At 39.5% G+C, this 20,948-nt stretch overlaps 1 protein-coding gene across 4 annotated transcripts in view; it reads left to right on the forward strand.

Moving 5' to 3' along the window:
* sphkap (SPHK1 interactor, AKAP domain containing) overlaps positions 1-20,948 on the forward strand; it is a 106,597-nt gene that overhangs the window by 67,400 nt on the left and 18,249 nt on the right. For 2 of the 4 annotated variants that reach the window (XM_067420246.1, XM_067420247.1), the window contains exons 4-8: positions 8,140-8,199; positions 8,554-8,691; positions 8,787-9,045; positions 10,645-14,029; positions 16,682-16,846. In XM_067420246.1, the coding sequence (XP_067276347.1) occupies positions 8,140-8,199; positions 8,554-8,691; positions 8,787-9,045; positions 10,645-14,029; positions 16,682-16,846 (4,007 nt within the window). The remainder of the gene's footprint in view (positions 1-8,139; positions 8,200-8,553; positions 8,692-8,786; positions 9,046-10,644; positions 14,030-16,681; positions 16,847-20,948) is intronic. The other 2 variants (XM_067420248.1, XM_067420249.1) reach the window with 1 other exon arrangement.

Here is a 20,948-nt window from a genome sequence, read left to right on the forward strand (position 1 = left end):
CAAGAGGAAAGAGGCTTAAAAGTTCAGGATTCTACTTTGTTCTTACCCTTTTTTAAATTACAATAGTTTGTGCATAGTATCAGTAGTTTAACCATTGAATTAATTACAGGTAGGGCTCAACCTGTGCAGAGCACATGCCCTTCTTGCCCTTACACTGTGAAGTGCCATTTTGCTTTGGTGATGTTTTTTTTTTTTCTTCTTCTTCTTCTTCTTCTTCTTCTTCTTCTTCTTCTTCTTCTTCTTCTTCTTCTTCTTCTTCTTCTTCTTCTTCTTCTTCTTCTTCTTCTTCTTCTTCTATAAATCTATAAATGCTATTGGTCACACTTTACATCTGTCTTTCTCTTTTACAAATATTTTGCCATTATTATGATTTGGAATCACTTCAAAAGTCTGTCATATAGGCCACATAAAATTATAATGTGAACGTTATAGTTGTGTGCTTGCTACATGGCTTTTAATGGTGACAGTTTCGTTTTTGTAATCAGGCTCTCAAAAATTATATTAAAATTTGGATTTAGATTTAGCAGTCAGTACATCGGTTATCCGCTTTCAAATATAAAAAATTATCAGTATCGGACCAAATTCATATGGATGCATCCTTATTTAGAACCCGTATTTCTACAGTTAACTATACACATGTGGTGTCTGTTTTCTCTCCTACCTCATAAATACTGTCTGGAATGTCTGTTTAATGTTTCAGCTAGCTTAGTACCAAATCATTTGGTGTTCCTGTTGTGGTTTGAAACGGATCATCGTCCTGTGATGGCGATGCTCTATTACAGCAAATGAGCAGGAAGTAACAAGCATATCACACACACACACAACTCCACAGAAAGCTCCACTGATTTCAACAGAATTGAAACCCTTGCCATTCTTAAAGGTGTCATGAACTGGCTTTTTTTATACTGTTGTCTAAGGTCAACTAATGACGTTTGTGTGGTTTTTACATTTTACATTCATTTAGAGGCTCTCTCCAAAACACTGGGTTTTGGTGGCCGTGCTGCACTGGAGACTTGATAGTAAACGCCCACAGCTAGGATTGGATAAGATTTGCATATTTAATGAGCTTCAGCTCCCCTGTCCGTTCATGAGGGAGAGAAGAGATGGAGGGAGAAGCGGCAACCAGAATGATTCTCTCGATCACAGGGCTCGTAAACGTCTTCATCAAACAAACACAATGATTTATTTCTCATCGACCCACGATTGATTGGACTATTATTTTTATATTACACATATACCGCAAGATCGGACGATATAAGTGCGAACCGCACGCACACACATACACACCTTCAGAGCGATGCAAGACCTGATCACTCTGTCTGGGTTTATTCTGCGATAACAACCGGCTGGGTGTACATTATCCCTTACTCATTGCATGCAAAGTGAGATATTTCAAGCCTTTATTATTTTATAATTTTGATGATTATGGCTTGCAACTTATGAAAAAAAAAACATTCAAAATCTTAGAAAATTAGAATATTATATAAAATCAATCAGAAAAAAGGATTTTAAATACAGAAATGTCAGCCCTTTGAAAAGTATAATCATGACACTTTTTGCATGAATTACTGCCTCAATGCGACATGGCATGGATGCTATCAGCCTGTGGCACTGCTGAGGTGTTGTGGAAGACCAGGAGGCTTCACCTCTTGTGCATTGTTCGGTCTCATGTCTCTCATCTTTCTCTTGGCACTGCCCTATAGGTTCTCTATGGGGTTCAGGTCAGGCGAGTTTGCTGGCCAATCAAGCACAGTAATCCATGGTCATTGAACCAGGTCTTGGTACTTTTTAGCAGGTGCTAAATGTTGATGTTGTGGGCAGGTGCCAAGTCCTGCTGGAAAATGAAGTCAGCATCTCCATAAAGCTTGTCTGCTGAAGGAAGCATGAAGTGCTCTTAAATGTCATGGTAGACTCTGGACAATGGACCTACACCAGCCCTTGACATGACTTCCCAAACCAACACAGACTTAGGAAACTTCACACTGGACTTCAAGCATCTTGGACTGGTGCCTCTCCATTCTTCATCCAGACTATGGGACCTTGGTTTCCAAATTAAATGCCAAATTTGCTCTAATCAGAAGAGAGGACTTGACCACTCAGCAACAGGAAAAAAGTTTCTGACAACATTTGAAGCCGATGTCCAGGATCAGTCTGTGTGTGGTGACTCTTGATGCAGCCTCAGTCCACTCATTGTGAAGCTCCCCCACACATTTGAATGGCCTTTTCCTGACAATCCTCTCCAGCTTGCAGTCATCCCTGCTGCTTGTGCACCTTTTTCTTCCACACTTTTCCCTTCCACTTAACTTTCTATTTATGTGCTTTGATGCAGCACTTTGAGAACATCCAACTTCTTTTGCAATTACCTTTTTAGGCTTTTCCTCATTGTGGAGGGTTTCAATGATGGTTTTGTCTTTGACATGATTGCGAATTGTACTGAACCACACTGAGAGATCATTTAAAGGCTCAGGAATCCTTTGTGGGTGTTTTGGATTAATTCGCTGATTAGAGTGTGAGCCTACAATACTGAACCTTTTCACAATATACTAATTTTCTGAGATTTTGAATTTGGGGCTTTCATACGCCATAATGATAAAAATTATAACAAATAAAGGCTTGAAATATCTCCCTTTGCATGAGTCTATATAATATATTAGTTTCACTTTTCAAGTTGAATTACTGAAATAAATACATTTTCCATGTCATTCTAGTTTATTGAGATGCACCTGTATATCCAAAATGATCTATATTTAATCGAATCGCAAGCTTGTGATTTGAAATCGAATCAAATCATAAAATTGGTGTCAATACCCATCTCTAATCAGCTTCACCCGAAACATATGAATGTGAATCGAGCAACATTGTATCACATTGGTTGTTGTACGTATCACAGTAGTTCAGACTTAAAACGTTCAGGCGAGTGGCACTAAATAGGTATAGATATATAGGTTATCACGTTTTAAAATAATGTACCACCTACACCAGTCCCTGGAGATCTAACTTCCAGCAAAGTAATCACAGACAGATGTGTTGGATCAGGGATGGATCTGAACTCTACAGGAAGGTAGATCTCCAGGAAAAGGACTGGGCATTTACGTAGATAAATTATGTGGTTCAGATAAGATAATAATTTGAGTTTCTGTTAAAACAGTATACAGTAACCAGGTTACTTTTTTAAGTTAAACCAACTATGTTTTTTTACAGTGTACTTGTCCTTTCAGCTGGAAACTGCAGTGAAGTGTATGTGTATGTAATGTTTTATTTTACAGTCCTGTGCCACGTGTACATACTGTACACTTATTATAGTAATATATTATCTGGGTATTAACTAGGAACTAAGGCCTTGTCCACACATACACAGGTATTTTTATAAACTGAGGTTTTTCCTCCTCCATTTAAAAAAAAAATTGCATCCATATGAAAACACAAAAACACACTATGAAGCGCTGTCAAGAGCATGCCAACTCAACATGTGGCAATATAACTCTAACCGTAAAGCCATGTTGACCAATCAGAAGCCTAGAAAAAAGGTTTCCGGTTTCACTGTCCACACGACAACTGCAACTGGAGTTTCTAAAAATGTTCACCCTGACAGGAGTTTTAAAAAAGTTTGGTTTCAGTGAATAGATACTGCGTTTGCATGTGGACGAACAGCCAAACCGCATAGAAAAAGCTGCGTGTTTGAAAATACCCATGTTCATGTGGACAGGGCCTAATCCTGCACTTACCCCTAACCTTAACTCATGTAGTTACCTTGTATTGCCCACTACTTTCTTAGGTAGTATACACTGTAAGTATGCGTAAGTGCACGTATTGTAAAATACAGGGCAACCGCTACAATTGTGGAGTTTTGTAAAAATGTCGATAGAGGCACATTTTCCACTAAGCCTAGGCTGAAATTATCATTAGTTCAGTATAAAAACAGAAATCATCAATGGAGAGTTCGCACTATGATGCACAAATAAATGTGTGATGTGTGTGAGAGAGAACAAGAGAGAGAGCGTCCAGTATGTTGTGTGTAAGTACATTGAGGTAAATGAATGTTATAGTGTCGGACGAGCAGAGATGTGCAAGGGCACCAGAATGAGCGAGCGAGAGGAATGCGCTCGGTTATGTGTGTGTGAGAGATGCAAATTTCCACTCTGCATAAACAGAGTCTAATTCAGGCTCAGCTGCTAACTCTTTGTTCTGTCACCTTCTCCGTTTCCTTTTCCAGTTAATATTCTCATTTAATAAGTCAACAACATTACTACACTCTAAAAAATGCTGGGTTAAAAACAACCCAAGTTGGGTTGAAAATGCACCGACCCAACAATTGATTTGTTTTAACCCAATGGTTGAGTTGTTTTAACCCAGTGGTTGAGTTGTTTTAACCCAGTGGTTGGGTTAAATGTTGCTTAAGACAACCCAATTGCTGGGTAAGAACAACTCAACCATTGGGTTAAAACAACTCAACCATTGGGTTAAAACAAATCAATTGTTGGGTCGGTGCATTTTCAACCCAACTTGGGTTGTTTTTAACCCAGCATTTTTTAGAGTGTATACTTTCCTGAATCACTTCTTCTAACCTTAAACCTTCAGCAAATTCTCCTAGTCGTGCTGTAGCTGTAAGAGAACAGTTGTGTTCTCTCAGCAGTGGATGTTTTGTATGTGTTGGAGTCATTTCCAGAATGAGACTGTTCAGACGTACTTACTAAGAGATTTACTGGGAAGAGACCTATACAGACCTTTTTTAACTATTTTTTATTTTTAGGTTTTCCATTTTCATTTTAAAGTTTTAGTAATTTAATTTTTGCTAAAAAAAAATATATTTTTAGTTTAACTATTTTAGTCCAAAATGAATCACAATGTTTACTTTATGTATTGTCTTTCATTACTGTGTTCTTATTGTTCCTGCACATTTGATAATATTTAGTTAGTTAGTTAGTTAGTTAGTTAGTTAGTTAGTTAGTTAGTTAGTTAGTTAGTTAGTTAGTTAGTTAGTTAGTTAGTTAGTTAGTTAGTTAGTTAGTTAGTTAGTTAGTTAGTTAGTTAGTTCGTTCGTTCGTTCGTTCGTTCCTTTATTGTCCAGAGGAAATTTGTCTTTGGCTTCACCGCAAAAACCTATTCACACAAACATAAAAAATACAAGTAACATAATCTCTCCTCACACACTCAGATAACATTATTTAAAATTCTAACAGCCGTTGGCACAAATGACATTTGATACACCTTTTTCCTTGCTTGATGTTGCCTAAAACGTCTTTTATGATGGTAAAAGCTGAAATGTAATATTCAAGGGATGAGAACAATCTTCAATAATATCCTGTGCTTTTTGTTTGACTCTAGTTTGATCAATTTCATTCAGTTTTCTTTGTGGTTGTCCTACAATTACACTAGCACTTTTAACTACTCTGCACATTTGTTGCTTTTCTTTAACTGGCAAAAGCTCATACCACATAGTCATATTAAAACATATAACACTCTCGACAAGATTCTTATAAACCATCTCTAAAATATTTTCACTCACACAAAAATGTTTTAACCTCCTAAGAAGATTTAATCTCTGCATTGCTTCTTTTTTTTAAAAGACATACTCAACATTTCCAGTAAATGTCAATTTACTATCAATAAATGTTCCTAAATATTTGAAACTTTCAACCATCTCTATCTGATATCCATCAAGTATCAAAGGTTCTATACCTCCAATAACATTTCTACTAATAATCAGTTCCTTGGTTTTATTCATATTTATCAAGTTAGTTGGGTTTTCTGTTTTAGTTCCTATTTTAGCTGAGTGGGCTTGGCTTTAAAGAATGAACTGAAGGGGAAAGCTCATTTTAGCTATTTATGGAAAGTTTGTGCCAATGAAGGTCAATTTTATCCATCTTATTTATTATATTTATTGATTTATTTTAACTCTTGTTTTTAATCATTTGGTGTATTTATTTGTCAAGGTTGAAGCAAGAGTTAATTTGATAAAAATTGTATGTTCCAATTATCAAGTGGGAAAATGTGTGTATACGATTGGGTTGTTTTAACCCAGCGATTGGGTTGTTTTAACCCAGTGATTGGGTTGTCTTAAGCAAATATTTAACCGCACCGCAGTATTAAAACAACTCACTTGCTGGGTTAAAACAACCCAATTGTCCATATCTGACCCAACATTAGGTTAAAACAACCAAGCTTTTTTTTAGAGTGTATATAAAGCAGCCATCACTAGAGGATTGGAGGAGAGATCATGGTTAAAGATGAGGAACAAGGTTATTGAAGTGTTGCTTGAGCACACTGAAACTCTGGCCTCAATTGTTGATGAGGGGATTTGGTACTGTTGCAGATCTAGTTTATAGTCTTTTTTTATTTCTCCTTTATCATATTTTTTGCACATTTTTGCACATCTGCTGTTAATAAAAAAAAATTGTTGGACTCCAACATTGCTTCTATTTTTACACCCAGGTGTTTTTCTTCTGGTGAACGCTTGGGTCCCTATCACAGTCCCTGTTATTGTTTCTGTGATTGTGAATTTGTAAACTGTCTTGCATCTTGAATGACACCTCAAATTAGTTTACAAAATGACCATATTTCTTTGAATTGGTAACATAAACAGGCATAATTTTTCCCCAAAATGGCACTTTATTTTGCATTATATTTTTAAAAATTGTTTATTTGGCTTTTTTTTCCTGGAATGTTAGTGTAGAAAAGAGCGTAGGACATTGTGTCATCATATACAAGCTAATTTCCTTATCTGTGCAATTGGCACACTAACCGTCACCTAGCAAAACACTAACAACCGTTTGCTGTCAGGCGAGAATGGTTGCAAACCAGCATCATCTTTTGCATGAGCAAGCACAACGCACATTTTCTTCATAAAAAACGTGTGTGTGTGTGTGTGTGTGTGTGTGTGTGTGTGTGTGTGTGTGTGTGTGTGTGTGTGTGTGTGTGTGTGTGTGTGTGTGTGTGTGTGTGTGTGTGTGTGTGTGTGTGTGTGTGTGTGTGTGTGTGTGTTTCTTTATAGCTCAGAAAAGGCAGTGACTGAGTCTCCTGTCAGCACCACAGTACATTAATAGTGCCACCTGACAGCTGAGACACTCCAAACCACCAGCGCAAGATTGGTGTTTTGCACTTAAGAGTCATAAATGAGTGAAAATAAGTGCTGTTGAAGCTCTGTAAACATGAGCGAGAAAGAGATTAAGGTTTTTATAAGCAGTAATTTGAAGTTAAATTTACTTGTGTTATTCCATGAAAACAACAAAAAAAATCATAAAATGACCGTAAAAGTGGTCCGTGTAACTCACGCACTGTATTCCAGGTCTTCCGAAGGCCAACGGTAGCTTTGTGTTCCCTTTTATAAAAACGGTCGAGAAACTTCAATACCGAAAAAGCCCTGTGCACTGCCTGTCGATCCGACTGTCCATGGGCAGGGATACAAAAATGCAGTAGTATGATCTGTAGTTTTAACAATAGCCCTGGAGCTGTCAAAAAAGTCTCCAGTATGACGTAAAATGACATGATTTTGTTCACAAATAAGCACAGGTAGAGCCTGGTGCAGGCAACATAGAGAAAGAGTACACATTGTACACATTTACAGATCCTACTGACATTATAACAATACAAAGCTGCTTGAAATCTGTAAACTTGTTCTTTAAGTCATTATTTTGATGAGAAGATTTTCAGAGCTGATCTTCAGTGTCCTGTGTGTATATAATCCCTCCGGTCATACTCTCCCTGCTCCGTGCAGCACTTGAACTGGCATCTCTGGTATGGGAGGTGGGCACGCTAACAAGGACGCTAAAGGCCTCAGTGTCTAAAGTGCCTCTTGAGATCTAGGGAGTGAGGTTTACCTGCACCTCTCACTAGCTGCCCTGTTACACTCGTCCCCCTAAACCCCACTCCCACCTGGGTCACGGCACCAATGTAACCCCTCCAGTCTTACTCGCTCTAATCCAAGCGGGACTCAAACCGGCATCTCTGGCATGGGAGACGGTACGCTAGCATCTGTCCCTGACATAACTCTTGAGATCAGCTCAGCTTTTACTAGCTGGCCTCGGTTATTTGTATATAACTTTGGATATACTGTGTTTGTATACCAAAACATATGTCTACAGATACTTTACCTTACTTTAACAGGTGCTATTTCTCTAAACTCAGCCTCTCTCTTCTCAGATCTGCTTTGTAAACCTGGACAGACACACCCCTGATCGACATGACGACAGCTACATCAAGGTGGGTGGAGATTACCTTTCCTTTATTTTCAGCCGTGCATGATGCTAGCAGTCATGGGTTTGATTCCCAGGGAATTTGTAACTAACACTAGTAAACTGTCTAATGCTTTTTATCATTCCCAGCTGACTTTTTTTTATTAATCTCTGAATAAATATTCACTCCCCTCCACCCCGTCATTTCTAATTCATTCAATTATTCTAGTTAATAACGAGTCTTTCATCATTCCTAAGCGTACAACATAAACAATGTTCATCTAATTAAAAGGGAAATTAGAAACAATACAAATTACCAAGATAATGCAAGCAAAGACCCACATTTATGTGCTTTGAATATTAGCATTAATTTTCCCTACAGAAATTGGCCTCAGTGTGCCCAGAGCTGCCCCGGTTAATTGAGTCTCTCGGAGTGCGGCAACCCAAAGAAAATGAGATTCTGCTTCTCAGCAGCCTAGAGTCACCGGACTCCTGCCAGCATGACCCAAGCCACCCACAGGTAAGATATGAATATAGACCAGAACATCTGACATAATTTCACAGCTTTACAGCCTGTCTGGTTAAACTGTGTGTGTATATGTATGTGACTTTCAGAGCCAGAGAACAGCGGATGTCTGTCTGGTGCACTGTTCCTGTGGGCGCCGCCCTAACCAAACTAACAGTGTCGTTTTTGAGATCAACAAATTCCTGATTGGACTACAGTCAGGGCAAGAGAGGCAGAGACATGGCCGATTGGCTGGTCAGAGAGCTGCTGAAGATGACACCAACCGCTCTGTTTCATCCATAGAAGAAGACTTTCTCACTGCTTCCGAGCAGCTTGGGGAAGACAGTGAGGATGACCCATTCAGAAATGGTAAACAGTCTATCCATCTATTAATACATCCAGGCATCCAATTCATCAATCCATCCAAAAGATCAGCCAGACGCCTCATTCTAAGTTTATATGTTATCTTCTGTCATTGTATGTAATGAGAAAATGCAACTTTAGTGCAGCTCTAGCCCTTTTGCTGCATCTTCCTCCTGTCCACCTTTTGAATAGACAGAAAATTGCTTCAATTATGTTTGAAAAAGCATTGAAAGAGCCATTTACGCTTTCTTGCTATCTTCGAGTCTGCTTCGATAAGAGTTGGCTCTGTTTGGAGGACTGTTTGGGAGTGTTTCCATCCCAAGGCTATTTCTTAGTTTAGTAACACAATGTAGCCCCAGTCAGTACGAATGAGATTATAGCTATCAAAACAATTTGGGCATGTCACATAAATTTGCAACCATAAATAAAGTCTTTAGTTTTGCCTTTGGGAATAATTCCAAGATTAAAGATATTTATTGTCATTCGCACAGTAAAAAAAACAGTTTTAACTGCACAATGAAATTCTTTCTTTGCCAGTCTCCCTTACACAAAAAATACTATATAAATAGAGTCCAAATATACAAAAAAAACAAAAAGTGCAAATGCTTTGTGCAACAATCAAGGTAACAGTCAGGGAAGATAATGGGGAGTTAGTGTTTCATGCTTTGTTCAGAAATTGAATGGCTTGAATCGAATAGATAAAAACTATTTGTGAGTCCTTTTGTCCGTGATTGGATTTCAACTTAACTTTTGTCTAGGTTGCACTGGTTATAAAATTACTTTATCATATCTGCAATCTACTATGCTTATTTAGATACAGAGTAACCAAGCAACAGCATGGATGCACCGGAACATACAGCAGTGAAACAATTAATTGTCTTCAATCTATGTTAATGAGTATGGGAAAGAAAAATATGCACAAACATGAGTAGCAAAACATTTTATGAATGTTGTATTTGCATATATAGCATAGAAGTCTCCCTAAAAAAGAAGTGCTGGCCCCAAAACGTCTTATGCATTTCCATTGTGCATGTATGAAAGTGTTGTATTGCATTACTTTGTGCCACTGCTTTGGCCTCTAACAGTAAGCCAGACCCCTGGATATGTACATGTGGTGAAACTCGCCGCAAGTCTAATATTAAAGAGACAAGATACACTGGGCTCTGCTGGGCTAATCTATAATTAATCTCTCATATGAAATTAGAAGTAATACTGTGTGAAGGTTATGCTCTTCTCAAAGCCAATGTAATATTCATAAATGGCCCAGATATAGATCTGCATTTGGTTATGGTTATGTAAAAAGGAAAACTGATACAAATATAACTGTGAGTTATGGATCGCTTGCCTTGGAGCTCTGACTCACAATATCTACTGGACATAACAGGCAATGACTTTTTACCTCCTTTCTCAGTTTCATCTTTCATTCTTACTTATAACTCCACATATCTCCTTCGGTCTCTAATTTCTTGCTTGGCCTGTGAATGTGCTTAATTTACATGTGCATTAATTATTGCAAATGATGAAAGGAGGTCTATCTTTAATCTATTTCCTCTCTCTCTACACCACCTCCACCACCAATCCTGTCACATGTCTATCTTTTTGCAGATCCTGAGATTTCTATTTTGCCTGAGTCGGTTAAGGTGTTGAGAGCAGCCCACGCCCAAAGGAGGAATGAAGTGGAGAGAGAGGATAGTGAGGACTCCGAGACCCTCTGTACCTCTTCCAACTCCCAAAAGATTTCAAGAACATATTCCTGCCCTTCAAGAGGCCTACCCGCCAGCCCCAAAAACAAAGTCAGTCGTCACACCAGTGAGTCAGCTGGTCACTATGCCACCAATCTAGCTGAATCAGTCCTGCAAGATGCTTTCATTCGTTTGTCACAAGATGAGCCTTCTTTTGTAACGGAGGCAGCTGTGAGTGTGTCCACCACCTCACAGCACTCAAGTGACGTAAGCCATTCCACTGAAGAGCCACCGAGGGCTCGAGCCTGCTCTTTTGAACTTCCTAAAATCGTGATTGTCCAGAGTCCTGACAACAGTGAGGAGGTAACAGAGTGGCCAGAAGCACAGCCACATGGGACATTAGAGCATGATATTGTAAATAAGGCCGGAACGAAGCATGGTCATCACCCCCAGCAGAACTCGCCAATTGGACACTCCACCAAGTCGGTAGAAATAGCTTTGGCATGTGCTGCAAGTGTCATCGGTACCATTACCGCCCCTCAGGTCACAGAACAACTCACACTGGAGTCAGGAGAAGAAGATGAGTGTGAGGATGACGAAGAAGAAGGGAGTGAAATCGAACAAGGGGAGTATTCATTTTCCTCTGCAGTATGTGGAATGTCTCAGGTCGCTGGAGCCGTAGCCGCGGTAGATCTAGCAGATGACTCTGGGGATAATGAAGACTTGACAGACATGTATTCTGCCTCTTTGGGACTTCTGTCAGTTGCCCAAGCTTCAACTGCAATTCCTCTCCACTGTAGCATTGCAGAGGGCATCAGCGTTGAGGCTTTCAGAGCCAATGTAGCTGAGGTTCTCCTCAGGGAGGCTTCAGCTGTGCTCACCCATAGACAAAGTTATTCAAGCATTGCAAATTTCCTTGAGACCACACATAACAAGATAGTGGATGGCATCACAAATCCAAGAAGGCCATATCAAGAACAACAGGACATGGATAACTTTACCCAGGAAATATCAGACAGCATCTTTCAAAATGCACTTGAGAAGGCAGAGAAGAGAAAAGAGCTTGAGGGTCCTGGAAAAGATGCCCCAAACATTGAAGGTTTCCTCTTGGATTGTGTGAATAATTTGCTCTTTGATGTCCTATGTGTAACATCAAGGAAAATCAGTGAAATTTCAAAATGTAATATGGGATCATGTGACAGACAAGAAGGCAGTGTCAACTTTAGGGAGTATGAGGCTGATACCAAGTCGAGCAGGGAAGCATTCAGCCAATTACAGCGTTTGATTGAGCCAAGTCAGGCTTATAATTATGATGAGAGGCGAGGCAGTGTGGAGAAGTTGTCTGCTCTCATAGGGAAAAGAGAGAGAGAGCACAAGCACATACAGGATGAGAGAGAAAAGGAGCCTAAACTGAAAGAACCATACAGACTTACTCTGAACAGAGTGACTGCCACTATGGTCAAAGAACAATCTGACCTGCAAGGGCAGCTAAGCAGAAGTGACAAGACTGCAGACTCTGCGCTCCCTTCAGCTGAAAGCTCACCACTTCACATGGCACGAGGGAGGGCAGGAGGACAGAGCGAGACCAGACGGCAGTCTGTATCATCCTCTTCAGGAGCACTTGTTGCACTTAAAATGGATTCAAGTGAGTCCAAAACTCCTGTCACATGCTTTGCAGAAGACTTGGCGACCACAGTGGTATCTATGGCTACAGAGCTGGCAGCGATATGCCTGGAGAACTCGAGCGGAAAGCAGCCATGGTTCTGCGCCTTAAAGGGTGGGTTAGAAGGTGCAGAGGGGCTGTTTCTGCCCTGTCGCACAGCTGCAGCACTCCGTCGAAAGGAGTCACAAAATGGCACCACAGTTACCAAAAAACATAGACCTCCACGCCTCAGTGAAATCAAACGTAAAACCGAAGAACAGCCTGAACTCATGGAGCGTCTGGTCAACCGTGTCGTGGATGAAACTGTCAATTTAGATGAACCCACAACTTCTGATCCATTTGCACTTTTTGCGTCAGAGGTCACAGCCAGGATAATGAACTGCCCGGAATTAAATGTGGTGGACACGTCCAAATCTGGCCAGTCATCTCGTAGTCGCCTACAGTGTGAGAAATGGAGCAGCAGGGGGAAAGCGTCAAGCTATGAGAGCATTCCAGAGGAGGATGGTGATCCCTCCGGAATGCTAAACACTTTGGGACCAGGAAACAGGCTTGGGCATAATTTGAGCAGAGGTAGCTCTATCTCGAAGCAGTCCAGCTGTGAGAGCATTACGGATGAGTTCTCTCGGTTCATGGTGAACCAGATGGAGACAGAGGGTCGAGGGTTTGACCTTCTGCTGGACTACTATGCTGGGAAGAATGCCAGCAGCATCCTCGCAGCAGCTGTTCAGCAAGCTGCTAGTAAAAAAAACGGACACCTCAATGTGCGGACATCATCTTGTCTCTCAAAGCAGTCCAGCACTGAGAGTATCACGGAGGAGTTTTATCGCTTCATGCTGAAAGACATGGACAAGGAGAACAAGGACTACAGTATGACCAAGACCAAAGAGTGGAGTAATAGCCTATTACCCCCGTCCCCCAGATCCCTGTTTTGCATCCGTCAGTCTTCTGTTCCTGACAGGCGATCCTCAGACTCCAGACTAACTGTAAACTCCCCCATCAAGGCTAATTCATTCGATGGTTTTGCTCGAAATGTACATGGGGACTCGCTCAACATCTATCCAACCAACTCTGTGTCATCAACTGGACTCTGCAAGTCTGATTCTTGCTTGTATAAGCGTGGCCAAACAGACCAAATCACAGACATGCTGATTCACGAAACCTGGGCCAGCTCTATTGAGTCCCTAATGCGCAAGAATAAGATCATTGCGGAGCCCTCAGAGGACAGCATGGAACTCGATTCTGCCGACTCACAGCCACATGTACAGCTCTTTGCTAATCGTCTAGCAGCAGACATTGTAGAGAGTGGCAAATCATTGCTTGGAGGCCAACAGGACGGCGTTGTGGCTGCGTGTCAGCCACGAATTCCAGTTGGAGAAAGAAGACATGGCTTTAAACAGTCTCGTCGTGAAAATGGTGGAAACCGGCCAAGCTTGGAGCGTCAGGAAAATAGCAGTAGCTCCCACAGGTCCTCCTGTGTGAGGCAAGCGTGGCGGGGGCAGAGGGAGGTACCCTTGATTCACATTGAACCAGATCAAAGAGAAGAGGCTTCAGAAGACAAGGGAAGGGTTGGGCCCCACCACAGGGAAGCATACCCTCAGATCCAGCCACAAAGTGGTAGAGAGAGTGAGACAGCAACCAAAAGCAGGTACAGTCTACATAAAATCATACACATTCTTGCTATCAGAAGTTAAGCCTTAATTCTTCAACTTCTCACAGCACAACGTGTTAAAACATCTCAAATCAACTGTATAAATTTGACTCAAGTTGGTAAAGAAAATTAGCAGGAAAAGTTGCTCAAATGTTAATGAGGTCATTAATTAATTTTTTAATTTTTGGTGCACTTACAATGCTAGTAGGATTTTTACATAAGAAGGCCACGTTGGAGACTGATTTTACTGCACCAGTGGGTTATGATGTAAGTAGGCACTGTTCTGTGTCTTGTGCTGATTTACTCGTTTCTAATACATAATAAGGAAGAGGAAGTAAAAAGCAAGTTGTTTTGGCAGCTTGGTTTCAATAATAGCTCTTTTCAGATAACAAGGGTTTATGAGGGTGCTTTCACACCTTAGCATTTGTTCCAAAACCTGGTGCGTTTTCTACCTTGGTTTGGTTCGTTTAGGCATATATGTGAACCCGGCAACTCTGATCCTCACCAAAACAATCACTCCGAGTTTGCCTGAACACGGTGGTCTCGGCCCGATTGCAAACAAACCCTAAGACGGTTTGCTTGAGGTGTGAAACCAATCAGACACAACTGACCAACAAACACAATGGTATTATAATTCGGAACAGTGGAAATGTGCTAAATAAATAACAGTAGTTTCTGATTATGTGAGTGAACACATTAGTTATCACAGTTAAAAAACGACAAAGCAACTCTTCATCTTCAAAATCTAGGGTAATTACTATTTTCTGTGCGGAAATGCTGTCCCAATGAAGCTTTGATTTCTGCTCTAGCTGCATTATAACATTTGTTCAGTGTTTGCATATGTCCTGACCAAGCCTGCAGCACCCCTCTCAGAAACTGAAGCCTCCGCGCCTCGATCGCCCCCAGGCGGCCGGTCCCAATATATCTGCTCCACTGGGCTTTCTAATGGACGTGAGGCAAATTAAACAATGAAAATTACACTTTAAATATTTTTTCCCCAAAGTTAGTTTGTCATTGTAAGCAGTTACCATCACAATGATTTCAAGTGTTCATTTTTTAAATAAGTTTAGTTTTAGTTAATTATTTGATGCTATAAAAACGGAAGGGGGGGGGGGGGGTTGTGACATCATGATTGACAGCTCAGATCAACGTCTCCTCTGAGTGAAGTTGTCACTAAAGCACTAACAGGCTTTTTGAGAGTAGATTAAAGCTTTAGCTTTAATTTCTACATTTCCATAACTGTTTAATTCACACCAACATAATTAATTGTTCTGTGTCTGTGAGAGTGTGGGCGGGCGTTTGATATTGCGGCTGTACTTGCTGATCTCTACTGCGCAGACTCTGGTCCCAAGATGTCAGCACTGTGCTGGCCGTCTGAAAGCTTCAACTCTGGTCAGCGGAAACGGATGAAGTTGCGTCGTCCATATTTTTTTACGTTCTATGGTCCTGATACCATAGACAGCATTGGGAGATCCAGAGAGAGTGCGTTTGAATTTGCTGCCGTATTAAAACAAATGCTTCATATAATTTAACAGCGAAAATGACAACAACATTCGCATAGTGATTGCATGTGTCTCAACAGTTACAAATAAAGCTCATGGAGCAGTGTTGTCAATCATCTTGATGGATGACGCAGAGGAAACTCTGGCCAATAAAAGGATAGTTTTACTCACGTGACTTGCTAGACCACATTTTGGTATGCTTTTGAAAGGTTAAACCGAAACAAGAAGAAAATGCAACATAGTGACAAATTAATTCTCTGTTTTGGAATAGAACCAACGATCTATTGGTTAAAAAAAAAATCTGAAACTTAGTGTTTTTCTATAACACAATGACCTCTTATATGTCAAAAGATCAAGTTTGATTTCTCAGTTCATTTCCCCTTTAAAACTTTAGAAGACAGCACAAAATATTGATTTGCTTCACATAACACATGGTGTCTATAAAAGCATGGATCTCTATAAAGGGGTGGAATGGTTCTCCTTTGTAAAACCTTTTTTTTAATATATATATATATTGGTATTTTGTGCAGATACAACATCTTGTATATAAAGAACATAAAACACCACAGCACTGCTTTTCTCCCCAAACAATCCCCCCTTCCCAATCACATCACCCTCCTTGAACCCGCTAGGACAGCCACATAACACATACAAATAAAAATAAGATTACTATAAATGCTATAGTTAAATGACACAATAAATATACAATTCAAACAATAATAATAATAAATAGTAGAAAAAAGGAAAAAAATAATAATGCAAAATAATACAAAATAATGACTTCATCCTCATCTGTATTTTCAAGTGACAGGTCAATTGTATCAATATAATTTAACAAGGGTCTCCATGTCTTGTAAAAGGCTTTTAAGGACCCTTTTAAAGAAAAGCAGATTTTTTTCCAGTTTTAAACACAATATTAAAACCCATTTTTAAAACATTCTTGTTTTTGTATTTTCTTGACCCAGGCTCTGGACAGCGAAAGATTTTTTGAGCAAACTGTGCAAATTTATTTATTTTATTTTTTTAAAAGAGCAATTTTACATTGAAAAGAACATCAGCTGCTGCTTACGGATCAGTCATCAAGTCGCATTACTGGCTCATTTTGACACTGCAGTTTTGCCGTGTGTCCTCTTTCCCCCCTTAACAGTGCCAAAGACAGAGCCTCCTCAGTGGCCTCTACAGGTGTGGAGGTGGAGCGACGCTCTCTCAGCGCTAGCAGTGAGGAAAGTGGCTCAGGCAGCTGGGCCCAGATTGCTCCTGAAGACGACCCCCAGGAGGAGAACACCAGTAGCTTTATTCAGCTAAGCGAGGGGTCAGTCTTCCAGTAGACCATCATGCCTTGCTGGACAGTGTGGCTTCTCCATTTGGCTTTTCATTAAGCTACATGTAATAGTGCTGAGCACATCCAGAGCGCAGTGTAGCACCCATATGTGAGCCTGCTTCCCTCATCTTTACAGCAGTAATTGGTTCATTAATTAGACCTCAGGCGAGAGTTAAGAGTTAAAGCACTTACTTTGCCCTCAATGTGTATATGACTAATATAACAGTTTTGACATATCTTAATTGATATTAATGTGATGTGACGTGACGTGATAAGCCGTTGCTCTTAATTCACCGTCTAGCACACAAATGCACAGACATAGTAATGCAGAATGAGACATAATGTATTGAAGAGACATGCGCACACAGAGAGAATTATAATAAATGTAAGAAAATTGCCTAATAGCCATTCATATCATTCCTCTTATGCAGTACTTTTTGAGCCCTGTACTTTTTTAAAAATGAATATGCCTGAGATGTAATTTATAGTTTATACCAAACCTTCAGTACTATGCTCTCCCCACACTTAGGCACTTTCTAACTATTCATTTTAACTTAATTATTTACACAATGGCAAGAAAATGATTTAATGATTCCCTACAGAAAAGAAGAGAGGAAATAAAGAGCCATGGTGAGCACTTGTTCTGGGAGGAATTGGGAGTTAGCTTACATGAGGCTGTCAATTAAAGAAATTTGGTTATTTTGTATTATGTAGTGATTTTAACAGAATGTTTACCACAAAACATCAAACCCCTTTCTATTACAATTATAATTATAATACTGCTTGTTTTTCCACAAAATAATGTCACTTTTGTTTTTTAGTTAAAGGGATATTACAAAAGTGTAAGCGAAATTGAAGACACAGATAAAATAAATTTAATAGCAATAAAGTGAAATAAGTGAAAAGAATTAAGAAACACCTGAGAAAAAAAGAAGCAGGAAAAAGAAATTCAAAGTTTAAGTAAGCAGAACTTGCAGATTTTGTACTCATACAGTCTAATTACTCATAACACGAAATATTTGATTAATCTAAATCATATATTAAACTTAAAGGGGTTACATTTTCATGTGATCTCAACTTAAATATTTTATTAGTGGAAACTTGGCAAGCTTTAACTAGCTAGTTCAATATATAATATATACTGACTTGCTAACTGGTGCTCATCTACAAAGCAACATCCGGCTCTGCACCAATATACCCAATATATACAGTATACAGGTCCTTCTTAAAATATGTGCATATTGGGATAAAGTTAATTATTTTCCATAATGCAATGATAAAAATTAAACTTTCATACATTTTAGATTCATTGCACACCAACTGAAATATTTCAGGTCTTTTATTGTTTTAATACTGATGATTTTGGCATACAGCTCATGAAAACCCCAAATTCCTATCTCAAAAAATTAGCATATCATGAAAAGGTTCTCTAAACAAGCTATTAACCTAATCATCTGAATCAATTAATTAACTCTAAACACCTTCAAAAGATTCCTGAGGCTTTTAAAAACTCCCAGCCTGGTTCATTACTCAAAATCAAAATCATGGGTAAGACTGCCGACCTGACCCTGTCCAGAAGGCCATCATTGACACCCTCAAGCGAGAGGGTAAGAAGTCTGTGGGAAGGAAAAAGTGTGGCAAAAAAGGCTGCACAACGAGAAGAGGTGAGCGGACCCTGATGAAGATTGTGGAGAAGGACCGATTCCAGACCTTGGGGGACCTGCGGAAGCAGTGGGCTGAGTCTGGAGTAGAAACATCCAGAGCCGCCGTGCACAGGCGTGTGCAGGAAATGGGCTACAGGTGCCGCATTCCCCAGGTCAAGACACTTTGGGCTACAGAGAATCAGCACTGGACTGTTGCTCAGTGGTCCAAAGTACTTTTTTCGGATGAAAGCAAATTTTGCATGTCATTCGGAAATCAAGGTGCCTGAGTCTGGAGGAAGACTGGGGAGAAGGAAATGTCAAAATGCCCGAAGTCCAGTGTCAAGTCCCCACAGTCAGTGATGGTCTGGGGTGCCATGTCAGCTGCTGGTGTTGGTCCACTGTGTTTTATCAAGGGCAGGGTCAATGCAGCGAGCTATCATGAGATTTTGGAGCACTTCATGCTTCTTTCTGCTGAAAAGCTTTATGGAGATGAAGATTTCTTTTTCAGCACGACCTGGCACCTGCTCACAGTGCCAAAACCACTGGTAAATGGTTGACCTGAACCCCATAGAGAATCTGTGGGATATTGTGAAGAGAAAGTTGAGAGACGCAAGACCCAACACTCTGGATGAGCTTAAGGCCGCTATCGAAGCATCCTGGGCCTCCATAACACCTCAGCAGTGCCACAGGCTGATCGCCTTCACACCACGCCGCACTGAAGCAGTCATTTCTGCAAAAGGATTCCCCACCAAGTATTGAGTGCATAACTGAACATAATTATTTGAAGGTTGACTTTTTTTGTATTAAAAACACTTTTCTTTTATTGGTTAGATGAAATATGCTAATTTTTTGAGATAGGAGTTTTGGGTTTTCATGAGCTGTATGCCGAAATCATCAGTATTAAAACAATAAAAGACCTGACATATTTCAGTTGGTGTGCAATGAATCTAAAATATATGAACGTTTATTTTTTACAGTATTATTACATTATGGAAAATAATGAACTTTATCACAATATGCTAATTTTTTGAGAAGGACCTGTATATACAACGCCTCATGGTGCCATCCTAAAGAAGCATAAATCACTCTCACAGACCTTGTCCTGGACCATTTCCACCTGGTGGAACGACCTGCCTATCTCAATTCAAGCAGCCGAGTCTTTTCCAGCAGCATCTGATCAAGAAAGACTAGCACTTAACCATTCTATTCATTTTTCTGTTTGTTTGTTTGTTTGTTTGAAAAAGTATTTTACTGTAGTATGTGTATTCTAGCTACATTAACTTTTTACAGAACTTGCAGGTTTTTGCCCTTGTTTACACTGCAAACAATTTTTGTTAGTTTAACTTAAAAAAGTAAGTAACCTGGCTGCCTTAAAATTTTGAGTTTATTGAAATTAAAAATTTGAGTTGATACAATGAAGGAAATTTGTTGAATAAATAGAAACTCAAAATATTATTGTATCTGAACCACATAAAATGTTTGATAAATGATGAAAATAGCACTATTTGGCATGTTTCACTGCCTCATCAGAAAAAAAAACACACACATTTACCCAATATGCTTACAAAATCTTTTAATAATATTTTCGATTGTCGAATCTCAAAAAAAAGTCATTGTATTAACTCAACATTTTAATTTCAATTAACTCAATGAACATTTAATGAACATTTAATTAATTTTAAGGCAACCAGGTAACTTTTTTTCTAAATCATTTTTTACCGTGTAGTTGCTTCTGCTATTTGTAAGTCGCTTTGGATAAAATGTAAACGATTAAATGTAAATGTAACTGGTAACACAATGTTTTCAAGCATGCTGGGAAATGGAAATCCTAGCCCAGTTTCAGGTACATTTTTGGGTTTGTCTAAATGAAAAGAAACGAGTTCATAAAACTCAAAACAATTCAGATTACTTAAAATGTGTTAGTTTTGTGAACTCTTAAAAATTAAAGAAAATTAAAGTTCTAAATACTTATAAAGGTTAATTTGATTGAACTAATTTGTTTAATTTAAGTTTACCCTACTCAAACCAATTAATTATTTTGAGCGTTAGGGTTACAGTGGGTATATAGAGACATGAAAAAGTTCTGCATAATAGGAATGACCGAATCGTTTTTTAACATAACTCTTATGTATGCACATGTATAAACACTCTAAGCAAGTGCCTGAGGTAGTGTAACTCTCTGAAGTGAGAGAGTTTCCATTTGTGAGTCCAGTCCAGCACAGCTGTCTGAGTAAACGGCTCTGATAACATGACTGAGTCTGGAGCAGAGGTTTTGCCCAAAAACACCACAGCCACTGCACATAGCCCTGACAGGATGTGCCTCATATGTCACATCCTGTTGACTCTTGAATGAAAAGGATGTAATGGGTGTGGGAGTCCTCCTTGCTGATTGAATCATGCCCAGCCTGCCTCGCCTTACCTGCGCCAAGTCAACGCCATCCTCACTTACC

This window comes from Pseudorasbora parva, chromosome 16, assembly GCF_024679245.1.
Source record: "Pseudorasbora parva isolate DD20220531a chromosome 16, ASM2467924v1, whole genome shotgun sequence".
NCBI classification, from domain to species: domain Eukaryota; kingdom Metazoa; phylum Chordata; class Actinopteri; order Cypriniformes; family Gobionidae; genus Pseudorasbora; species Pseudorasbora parva.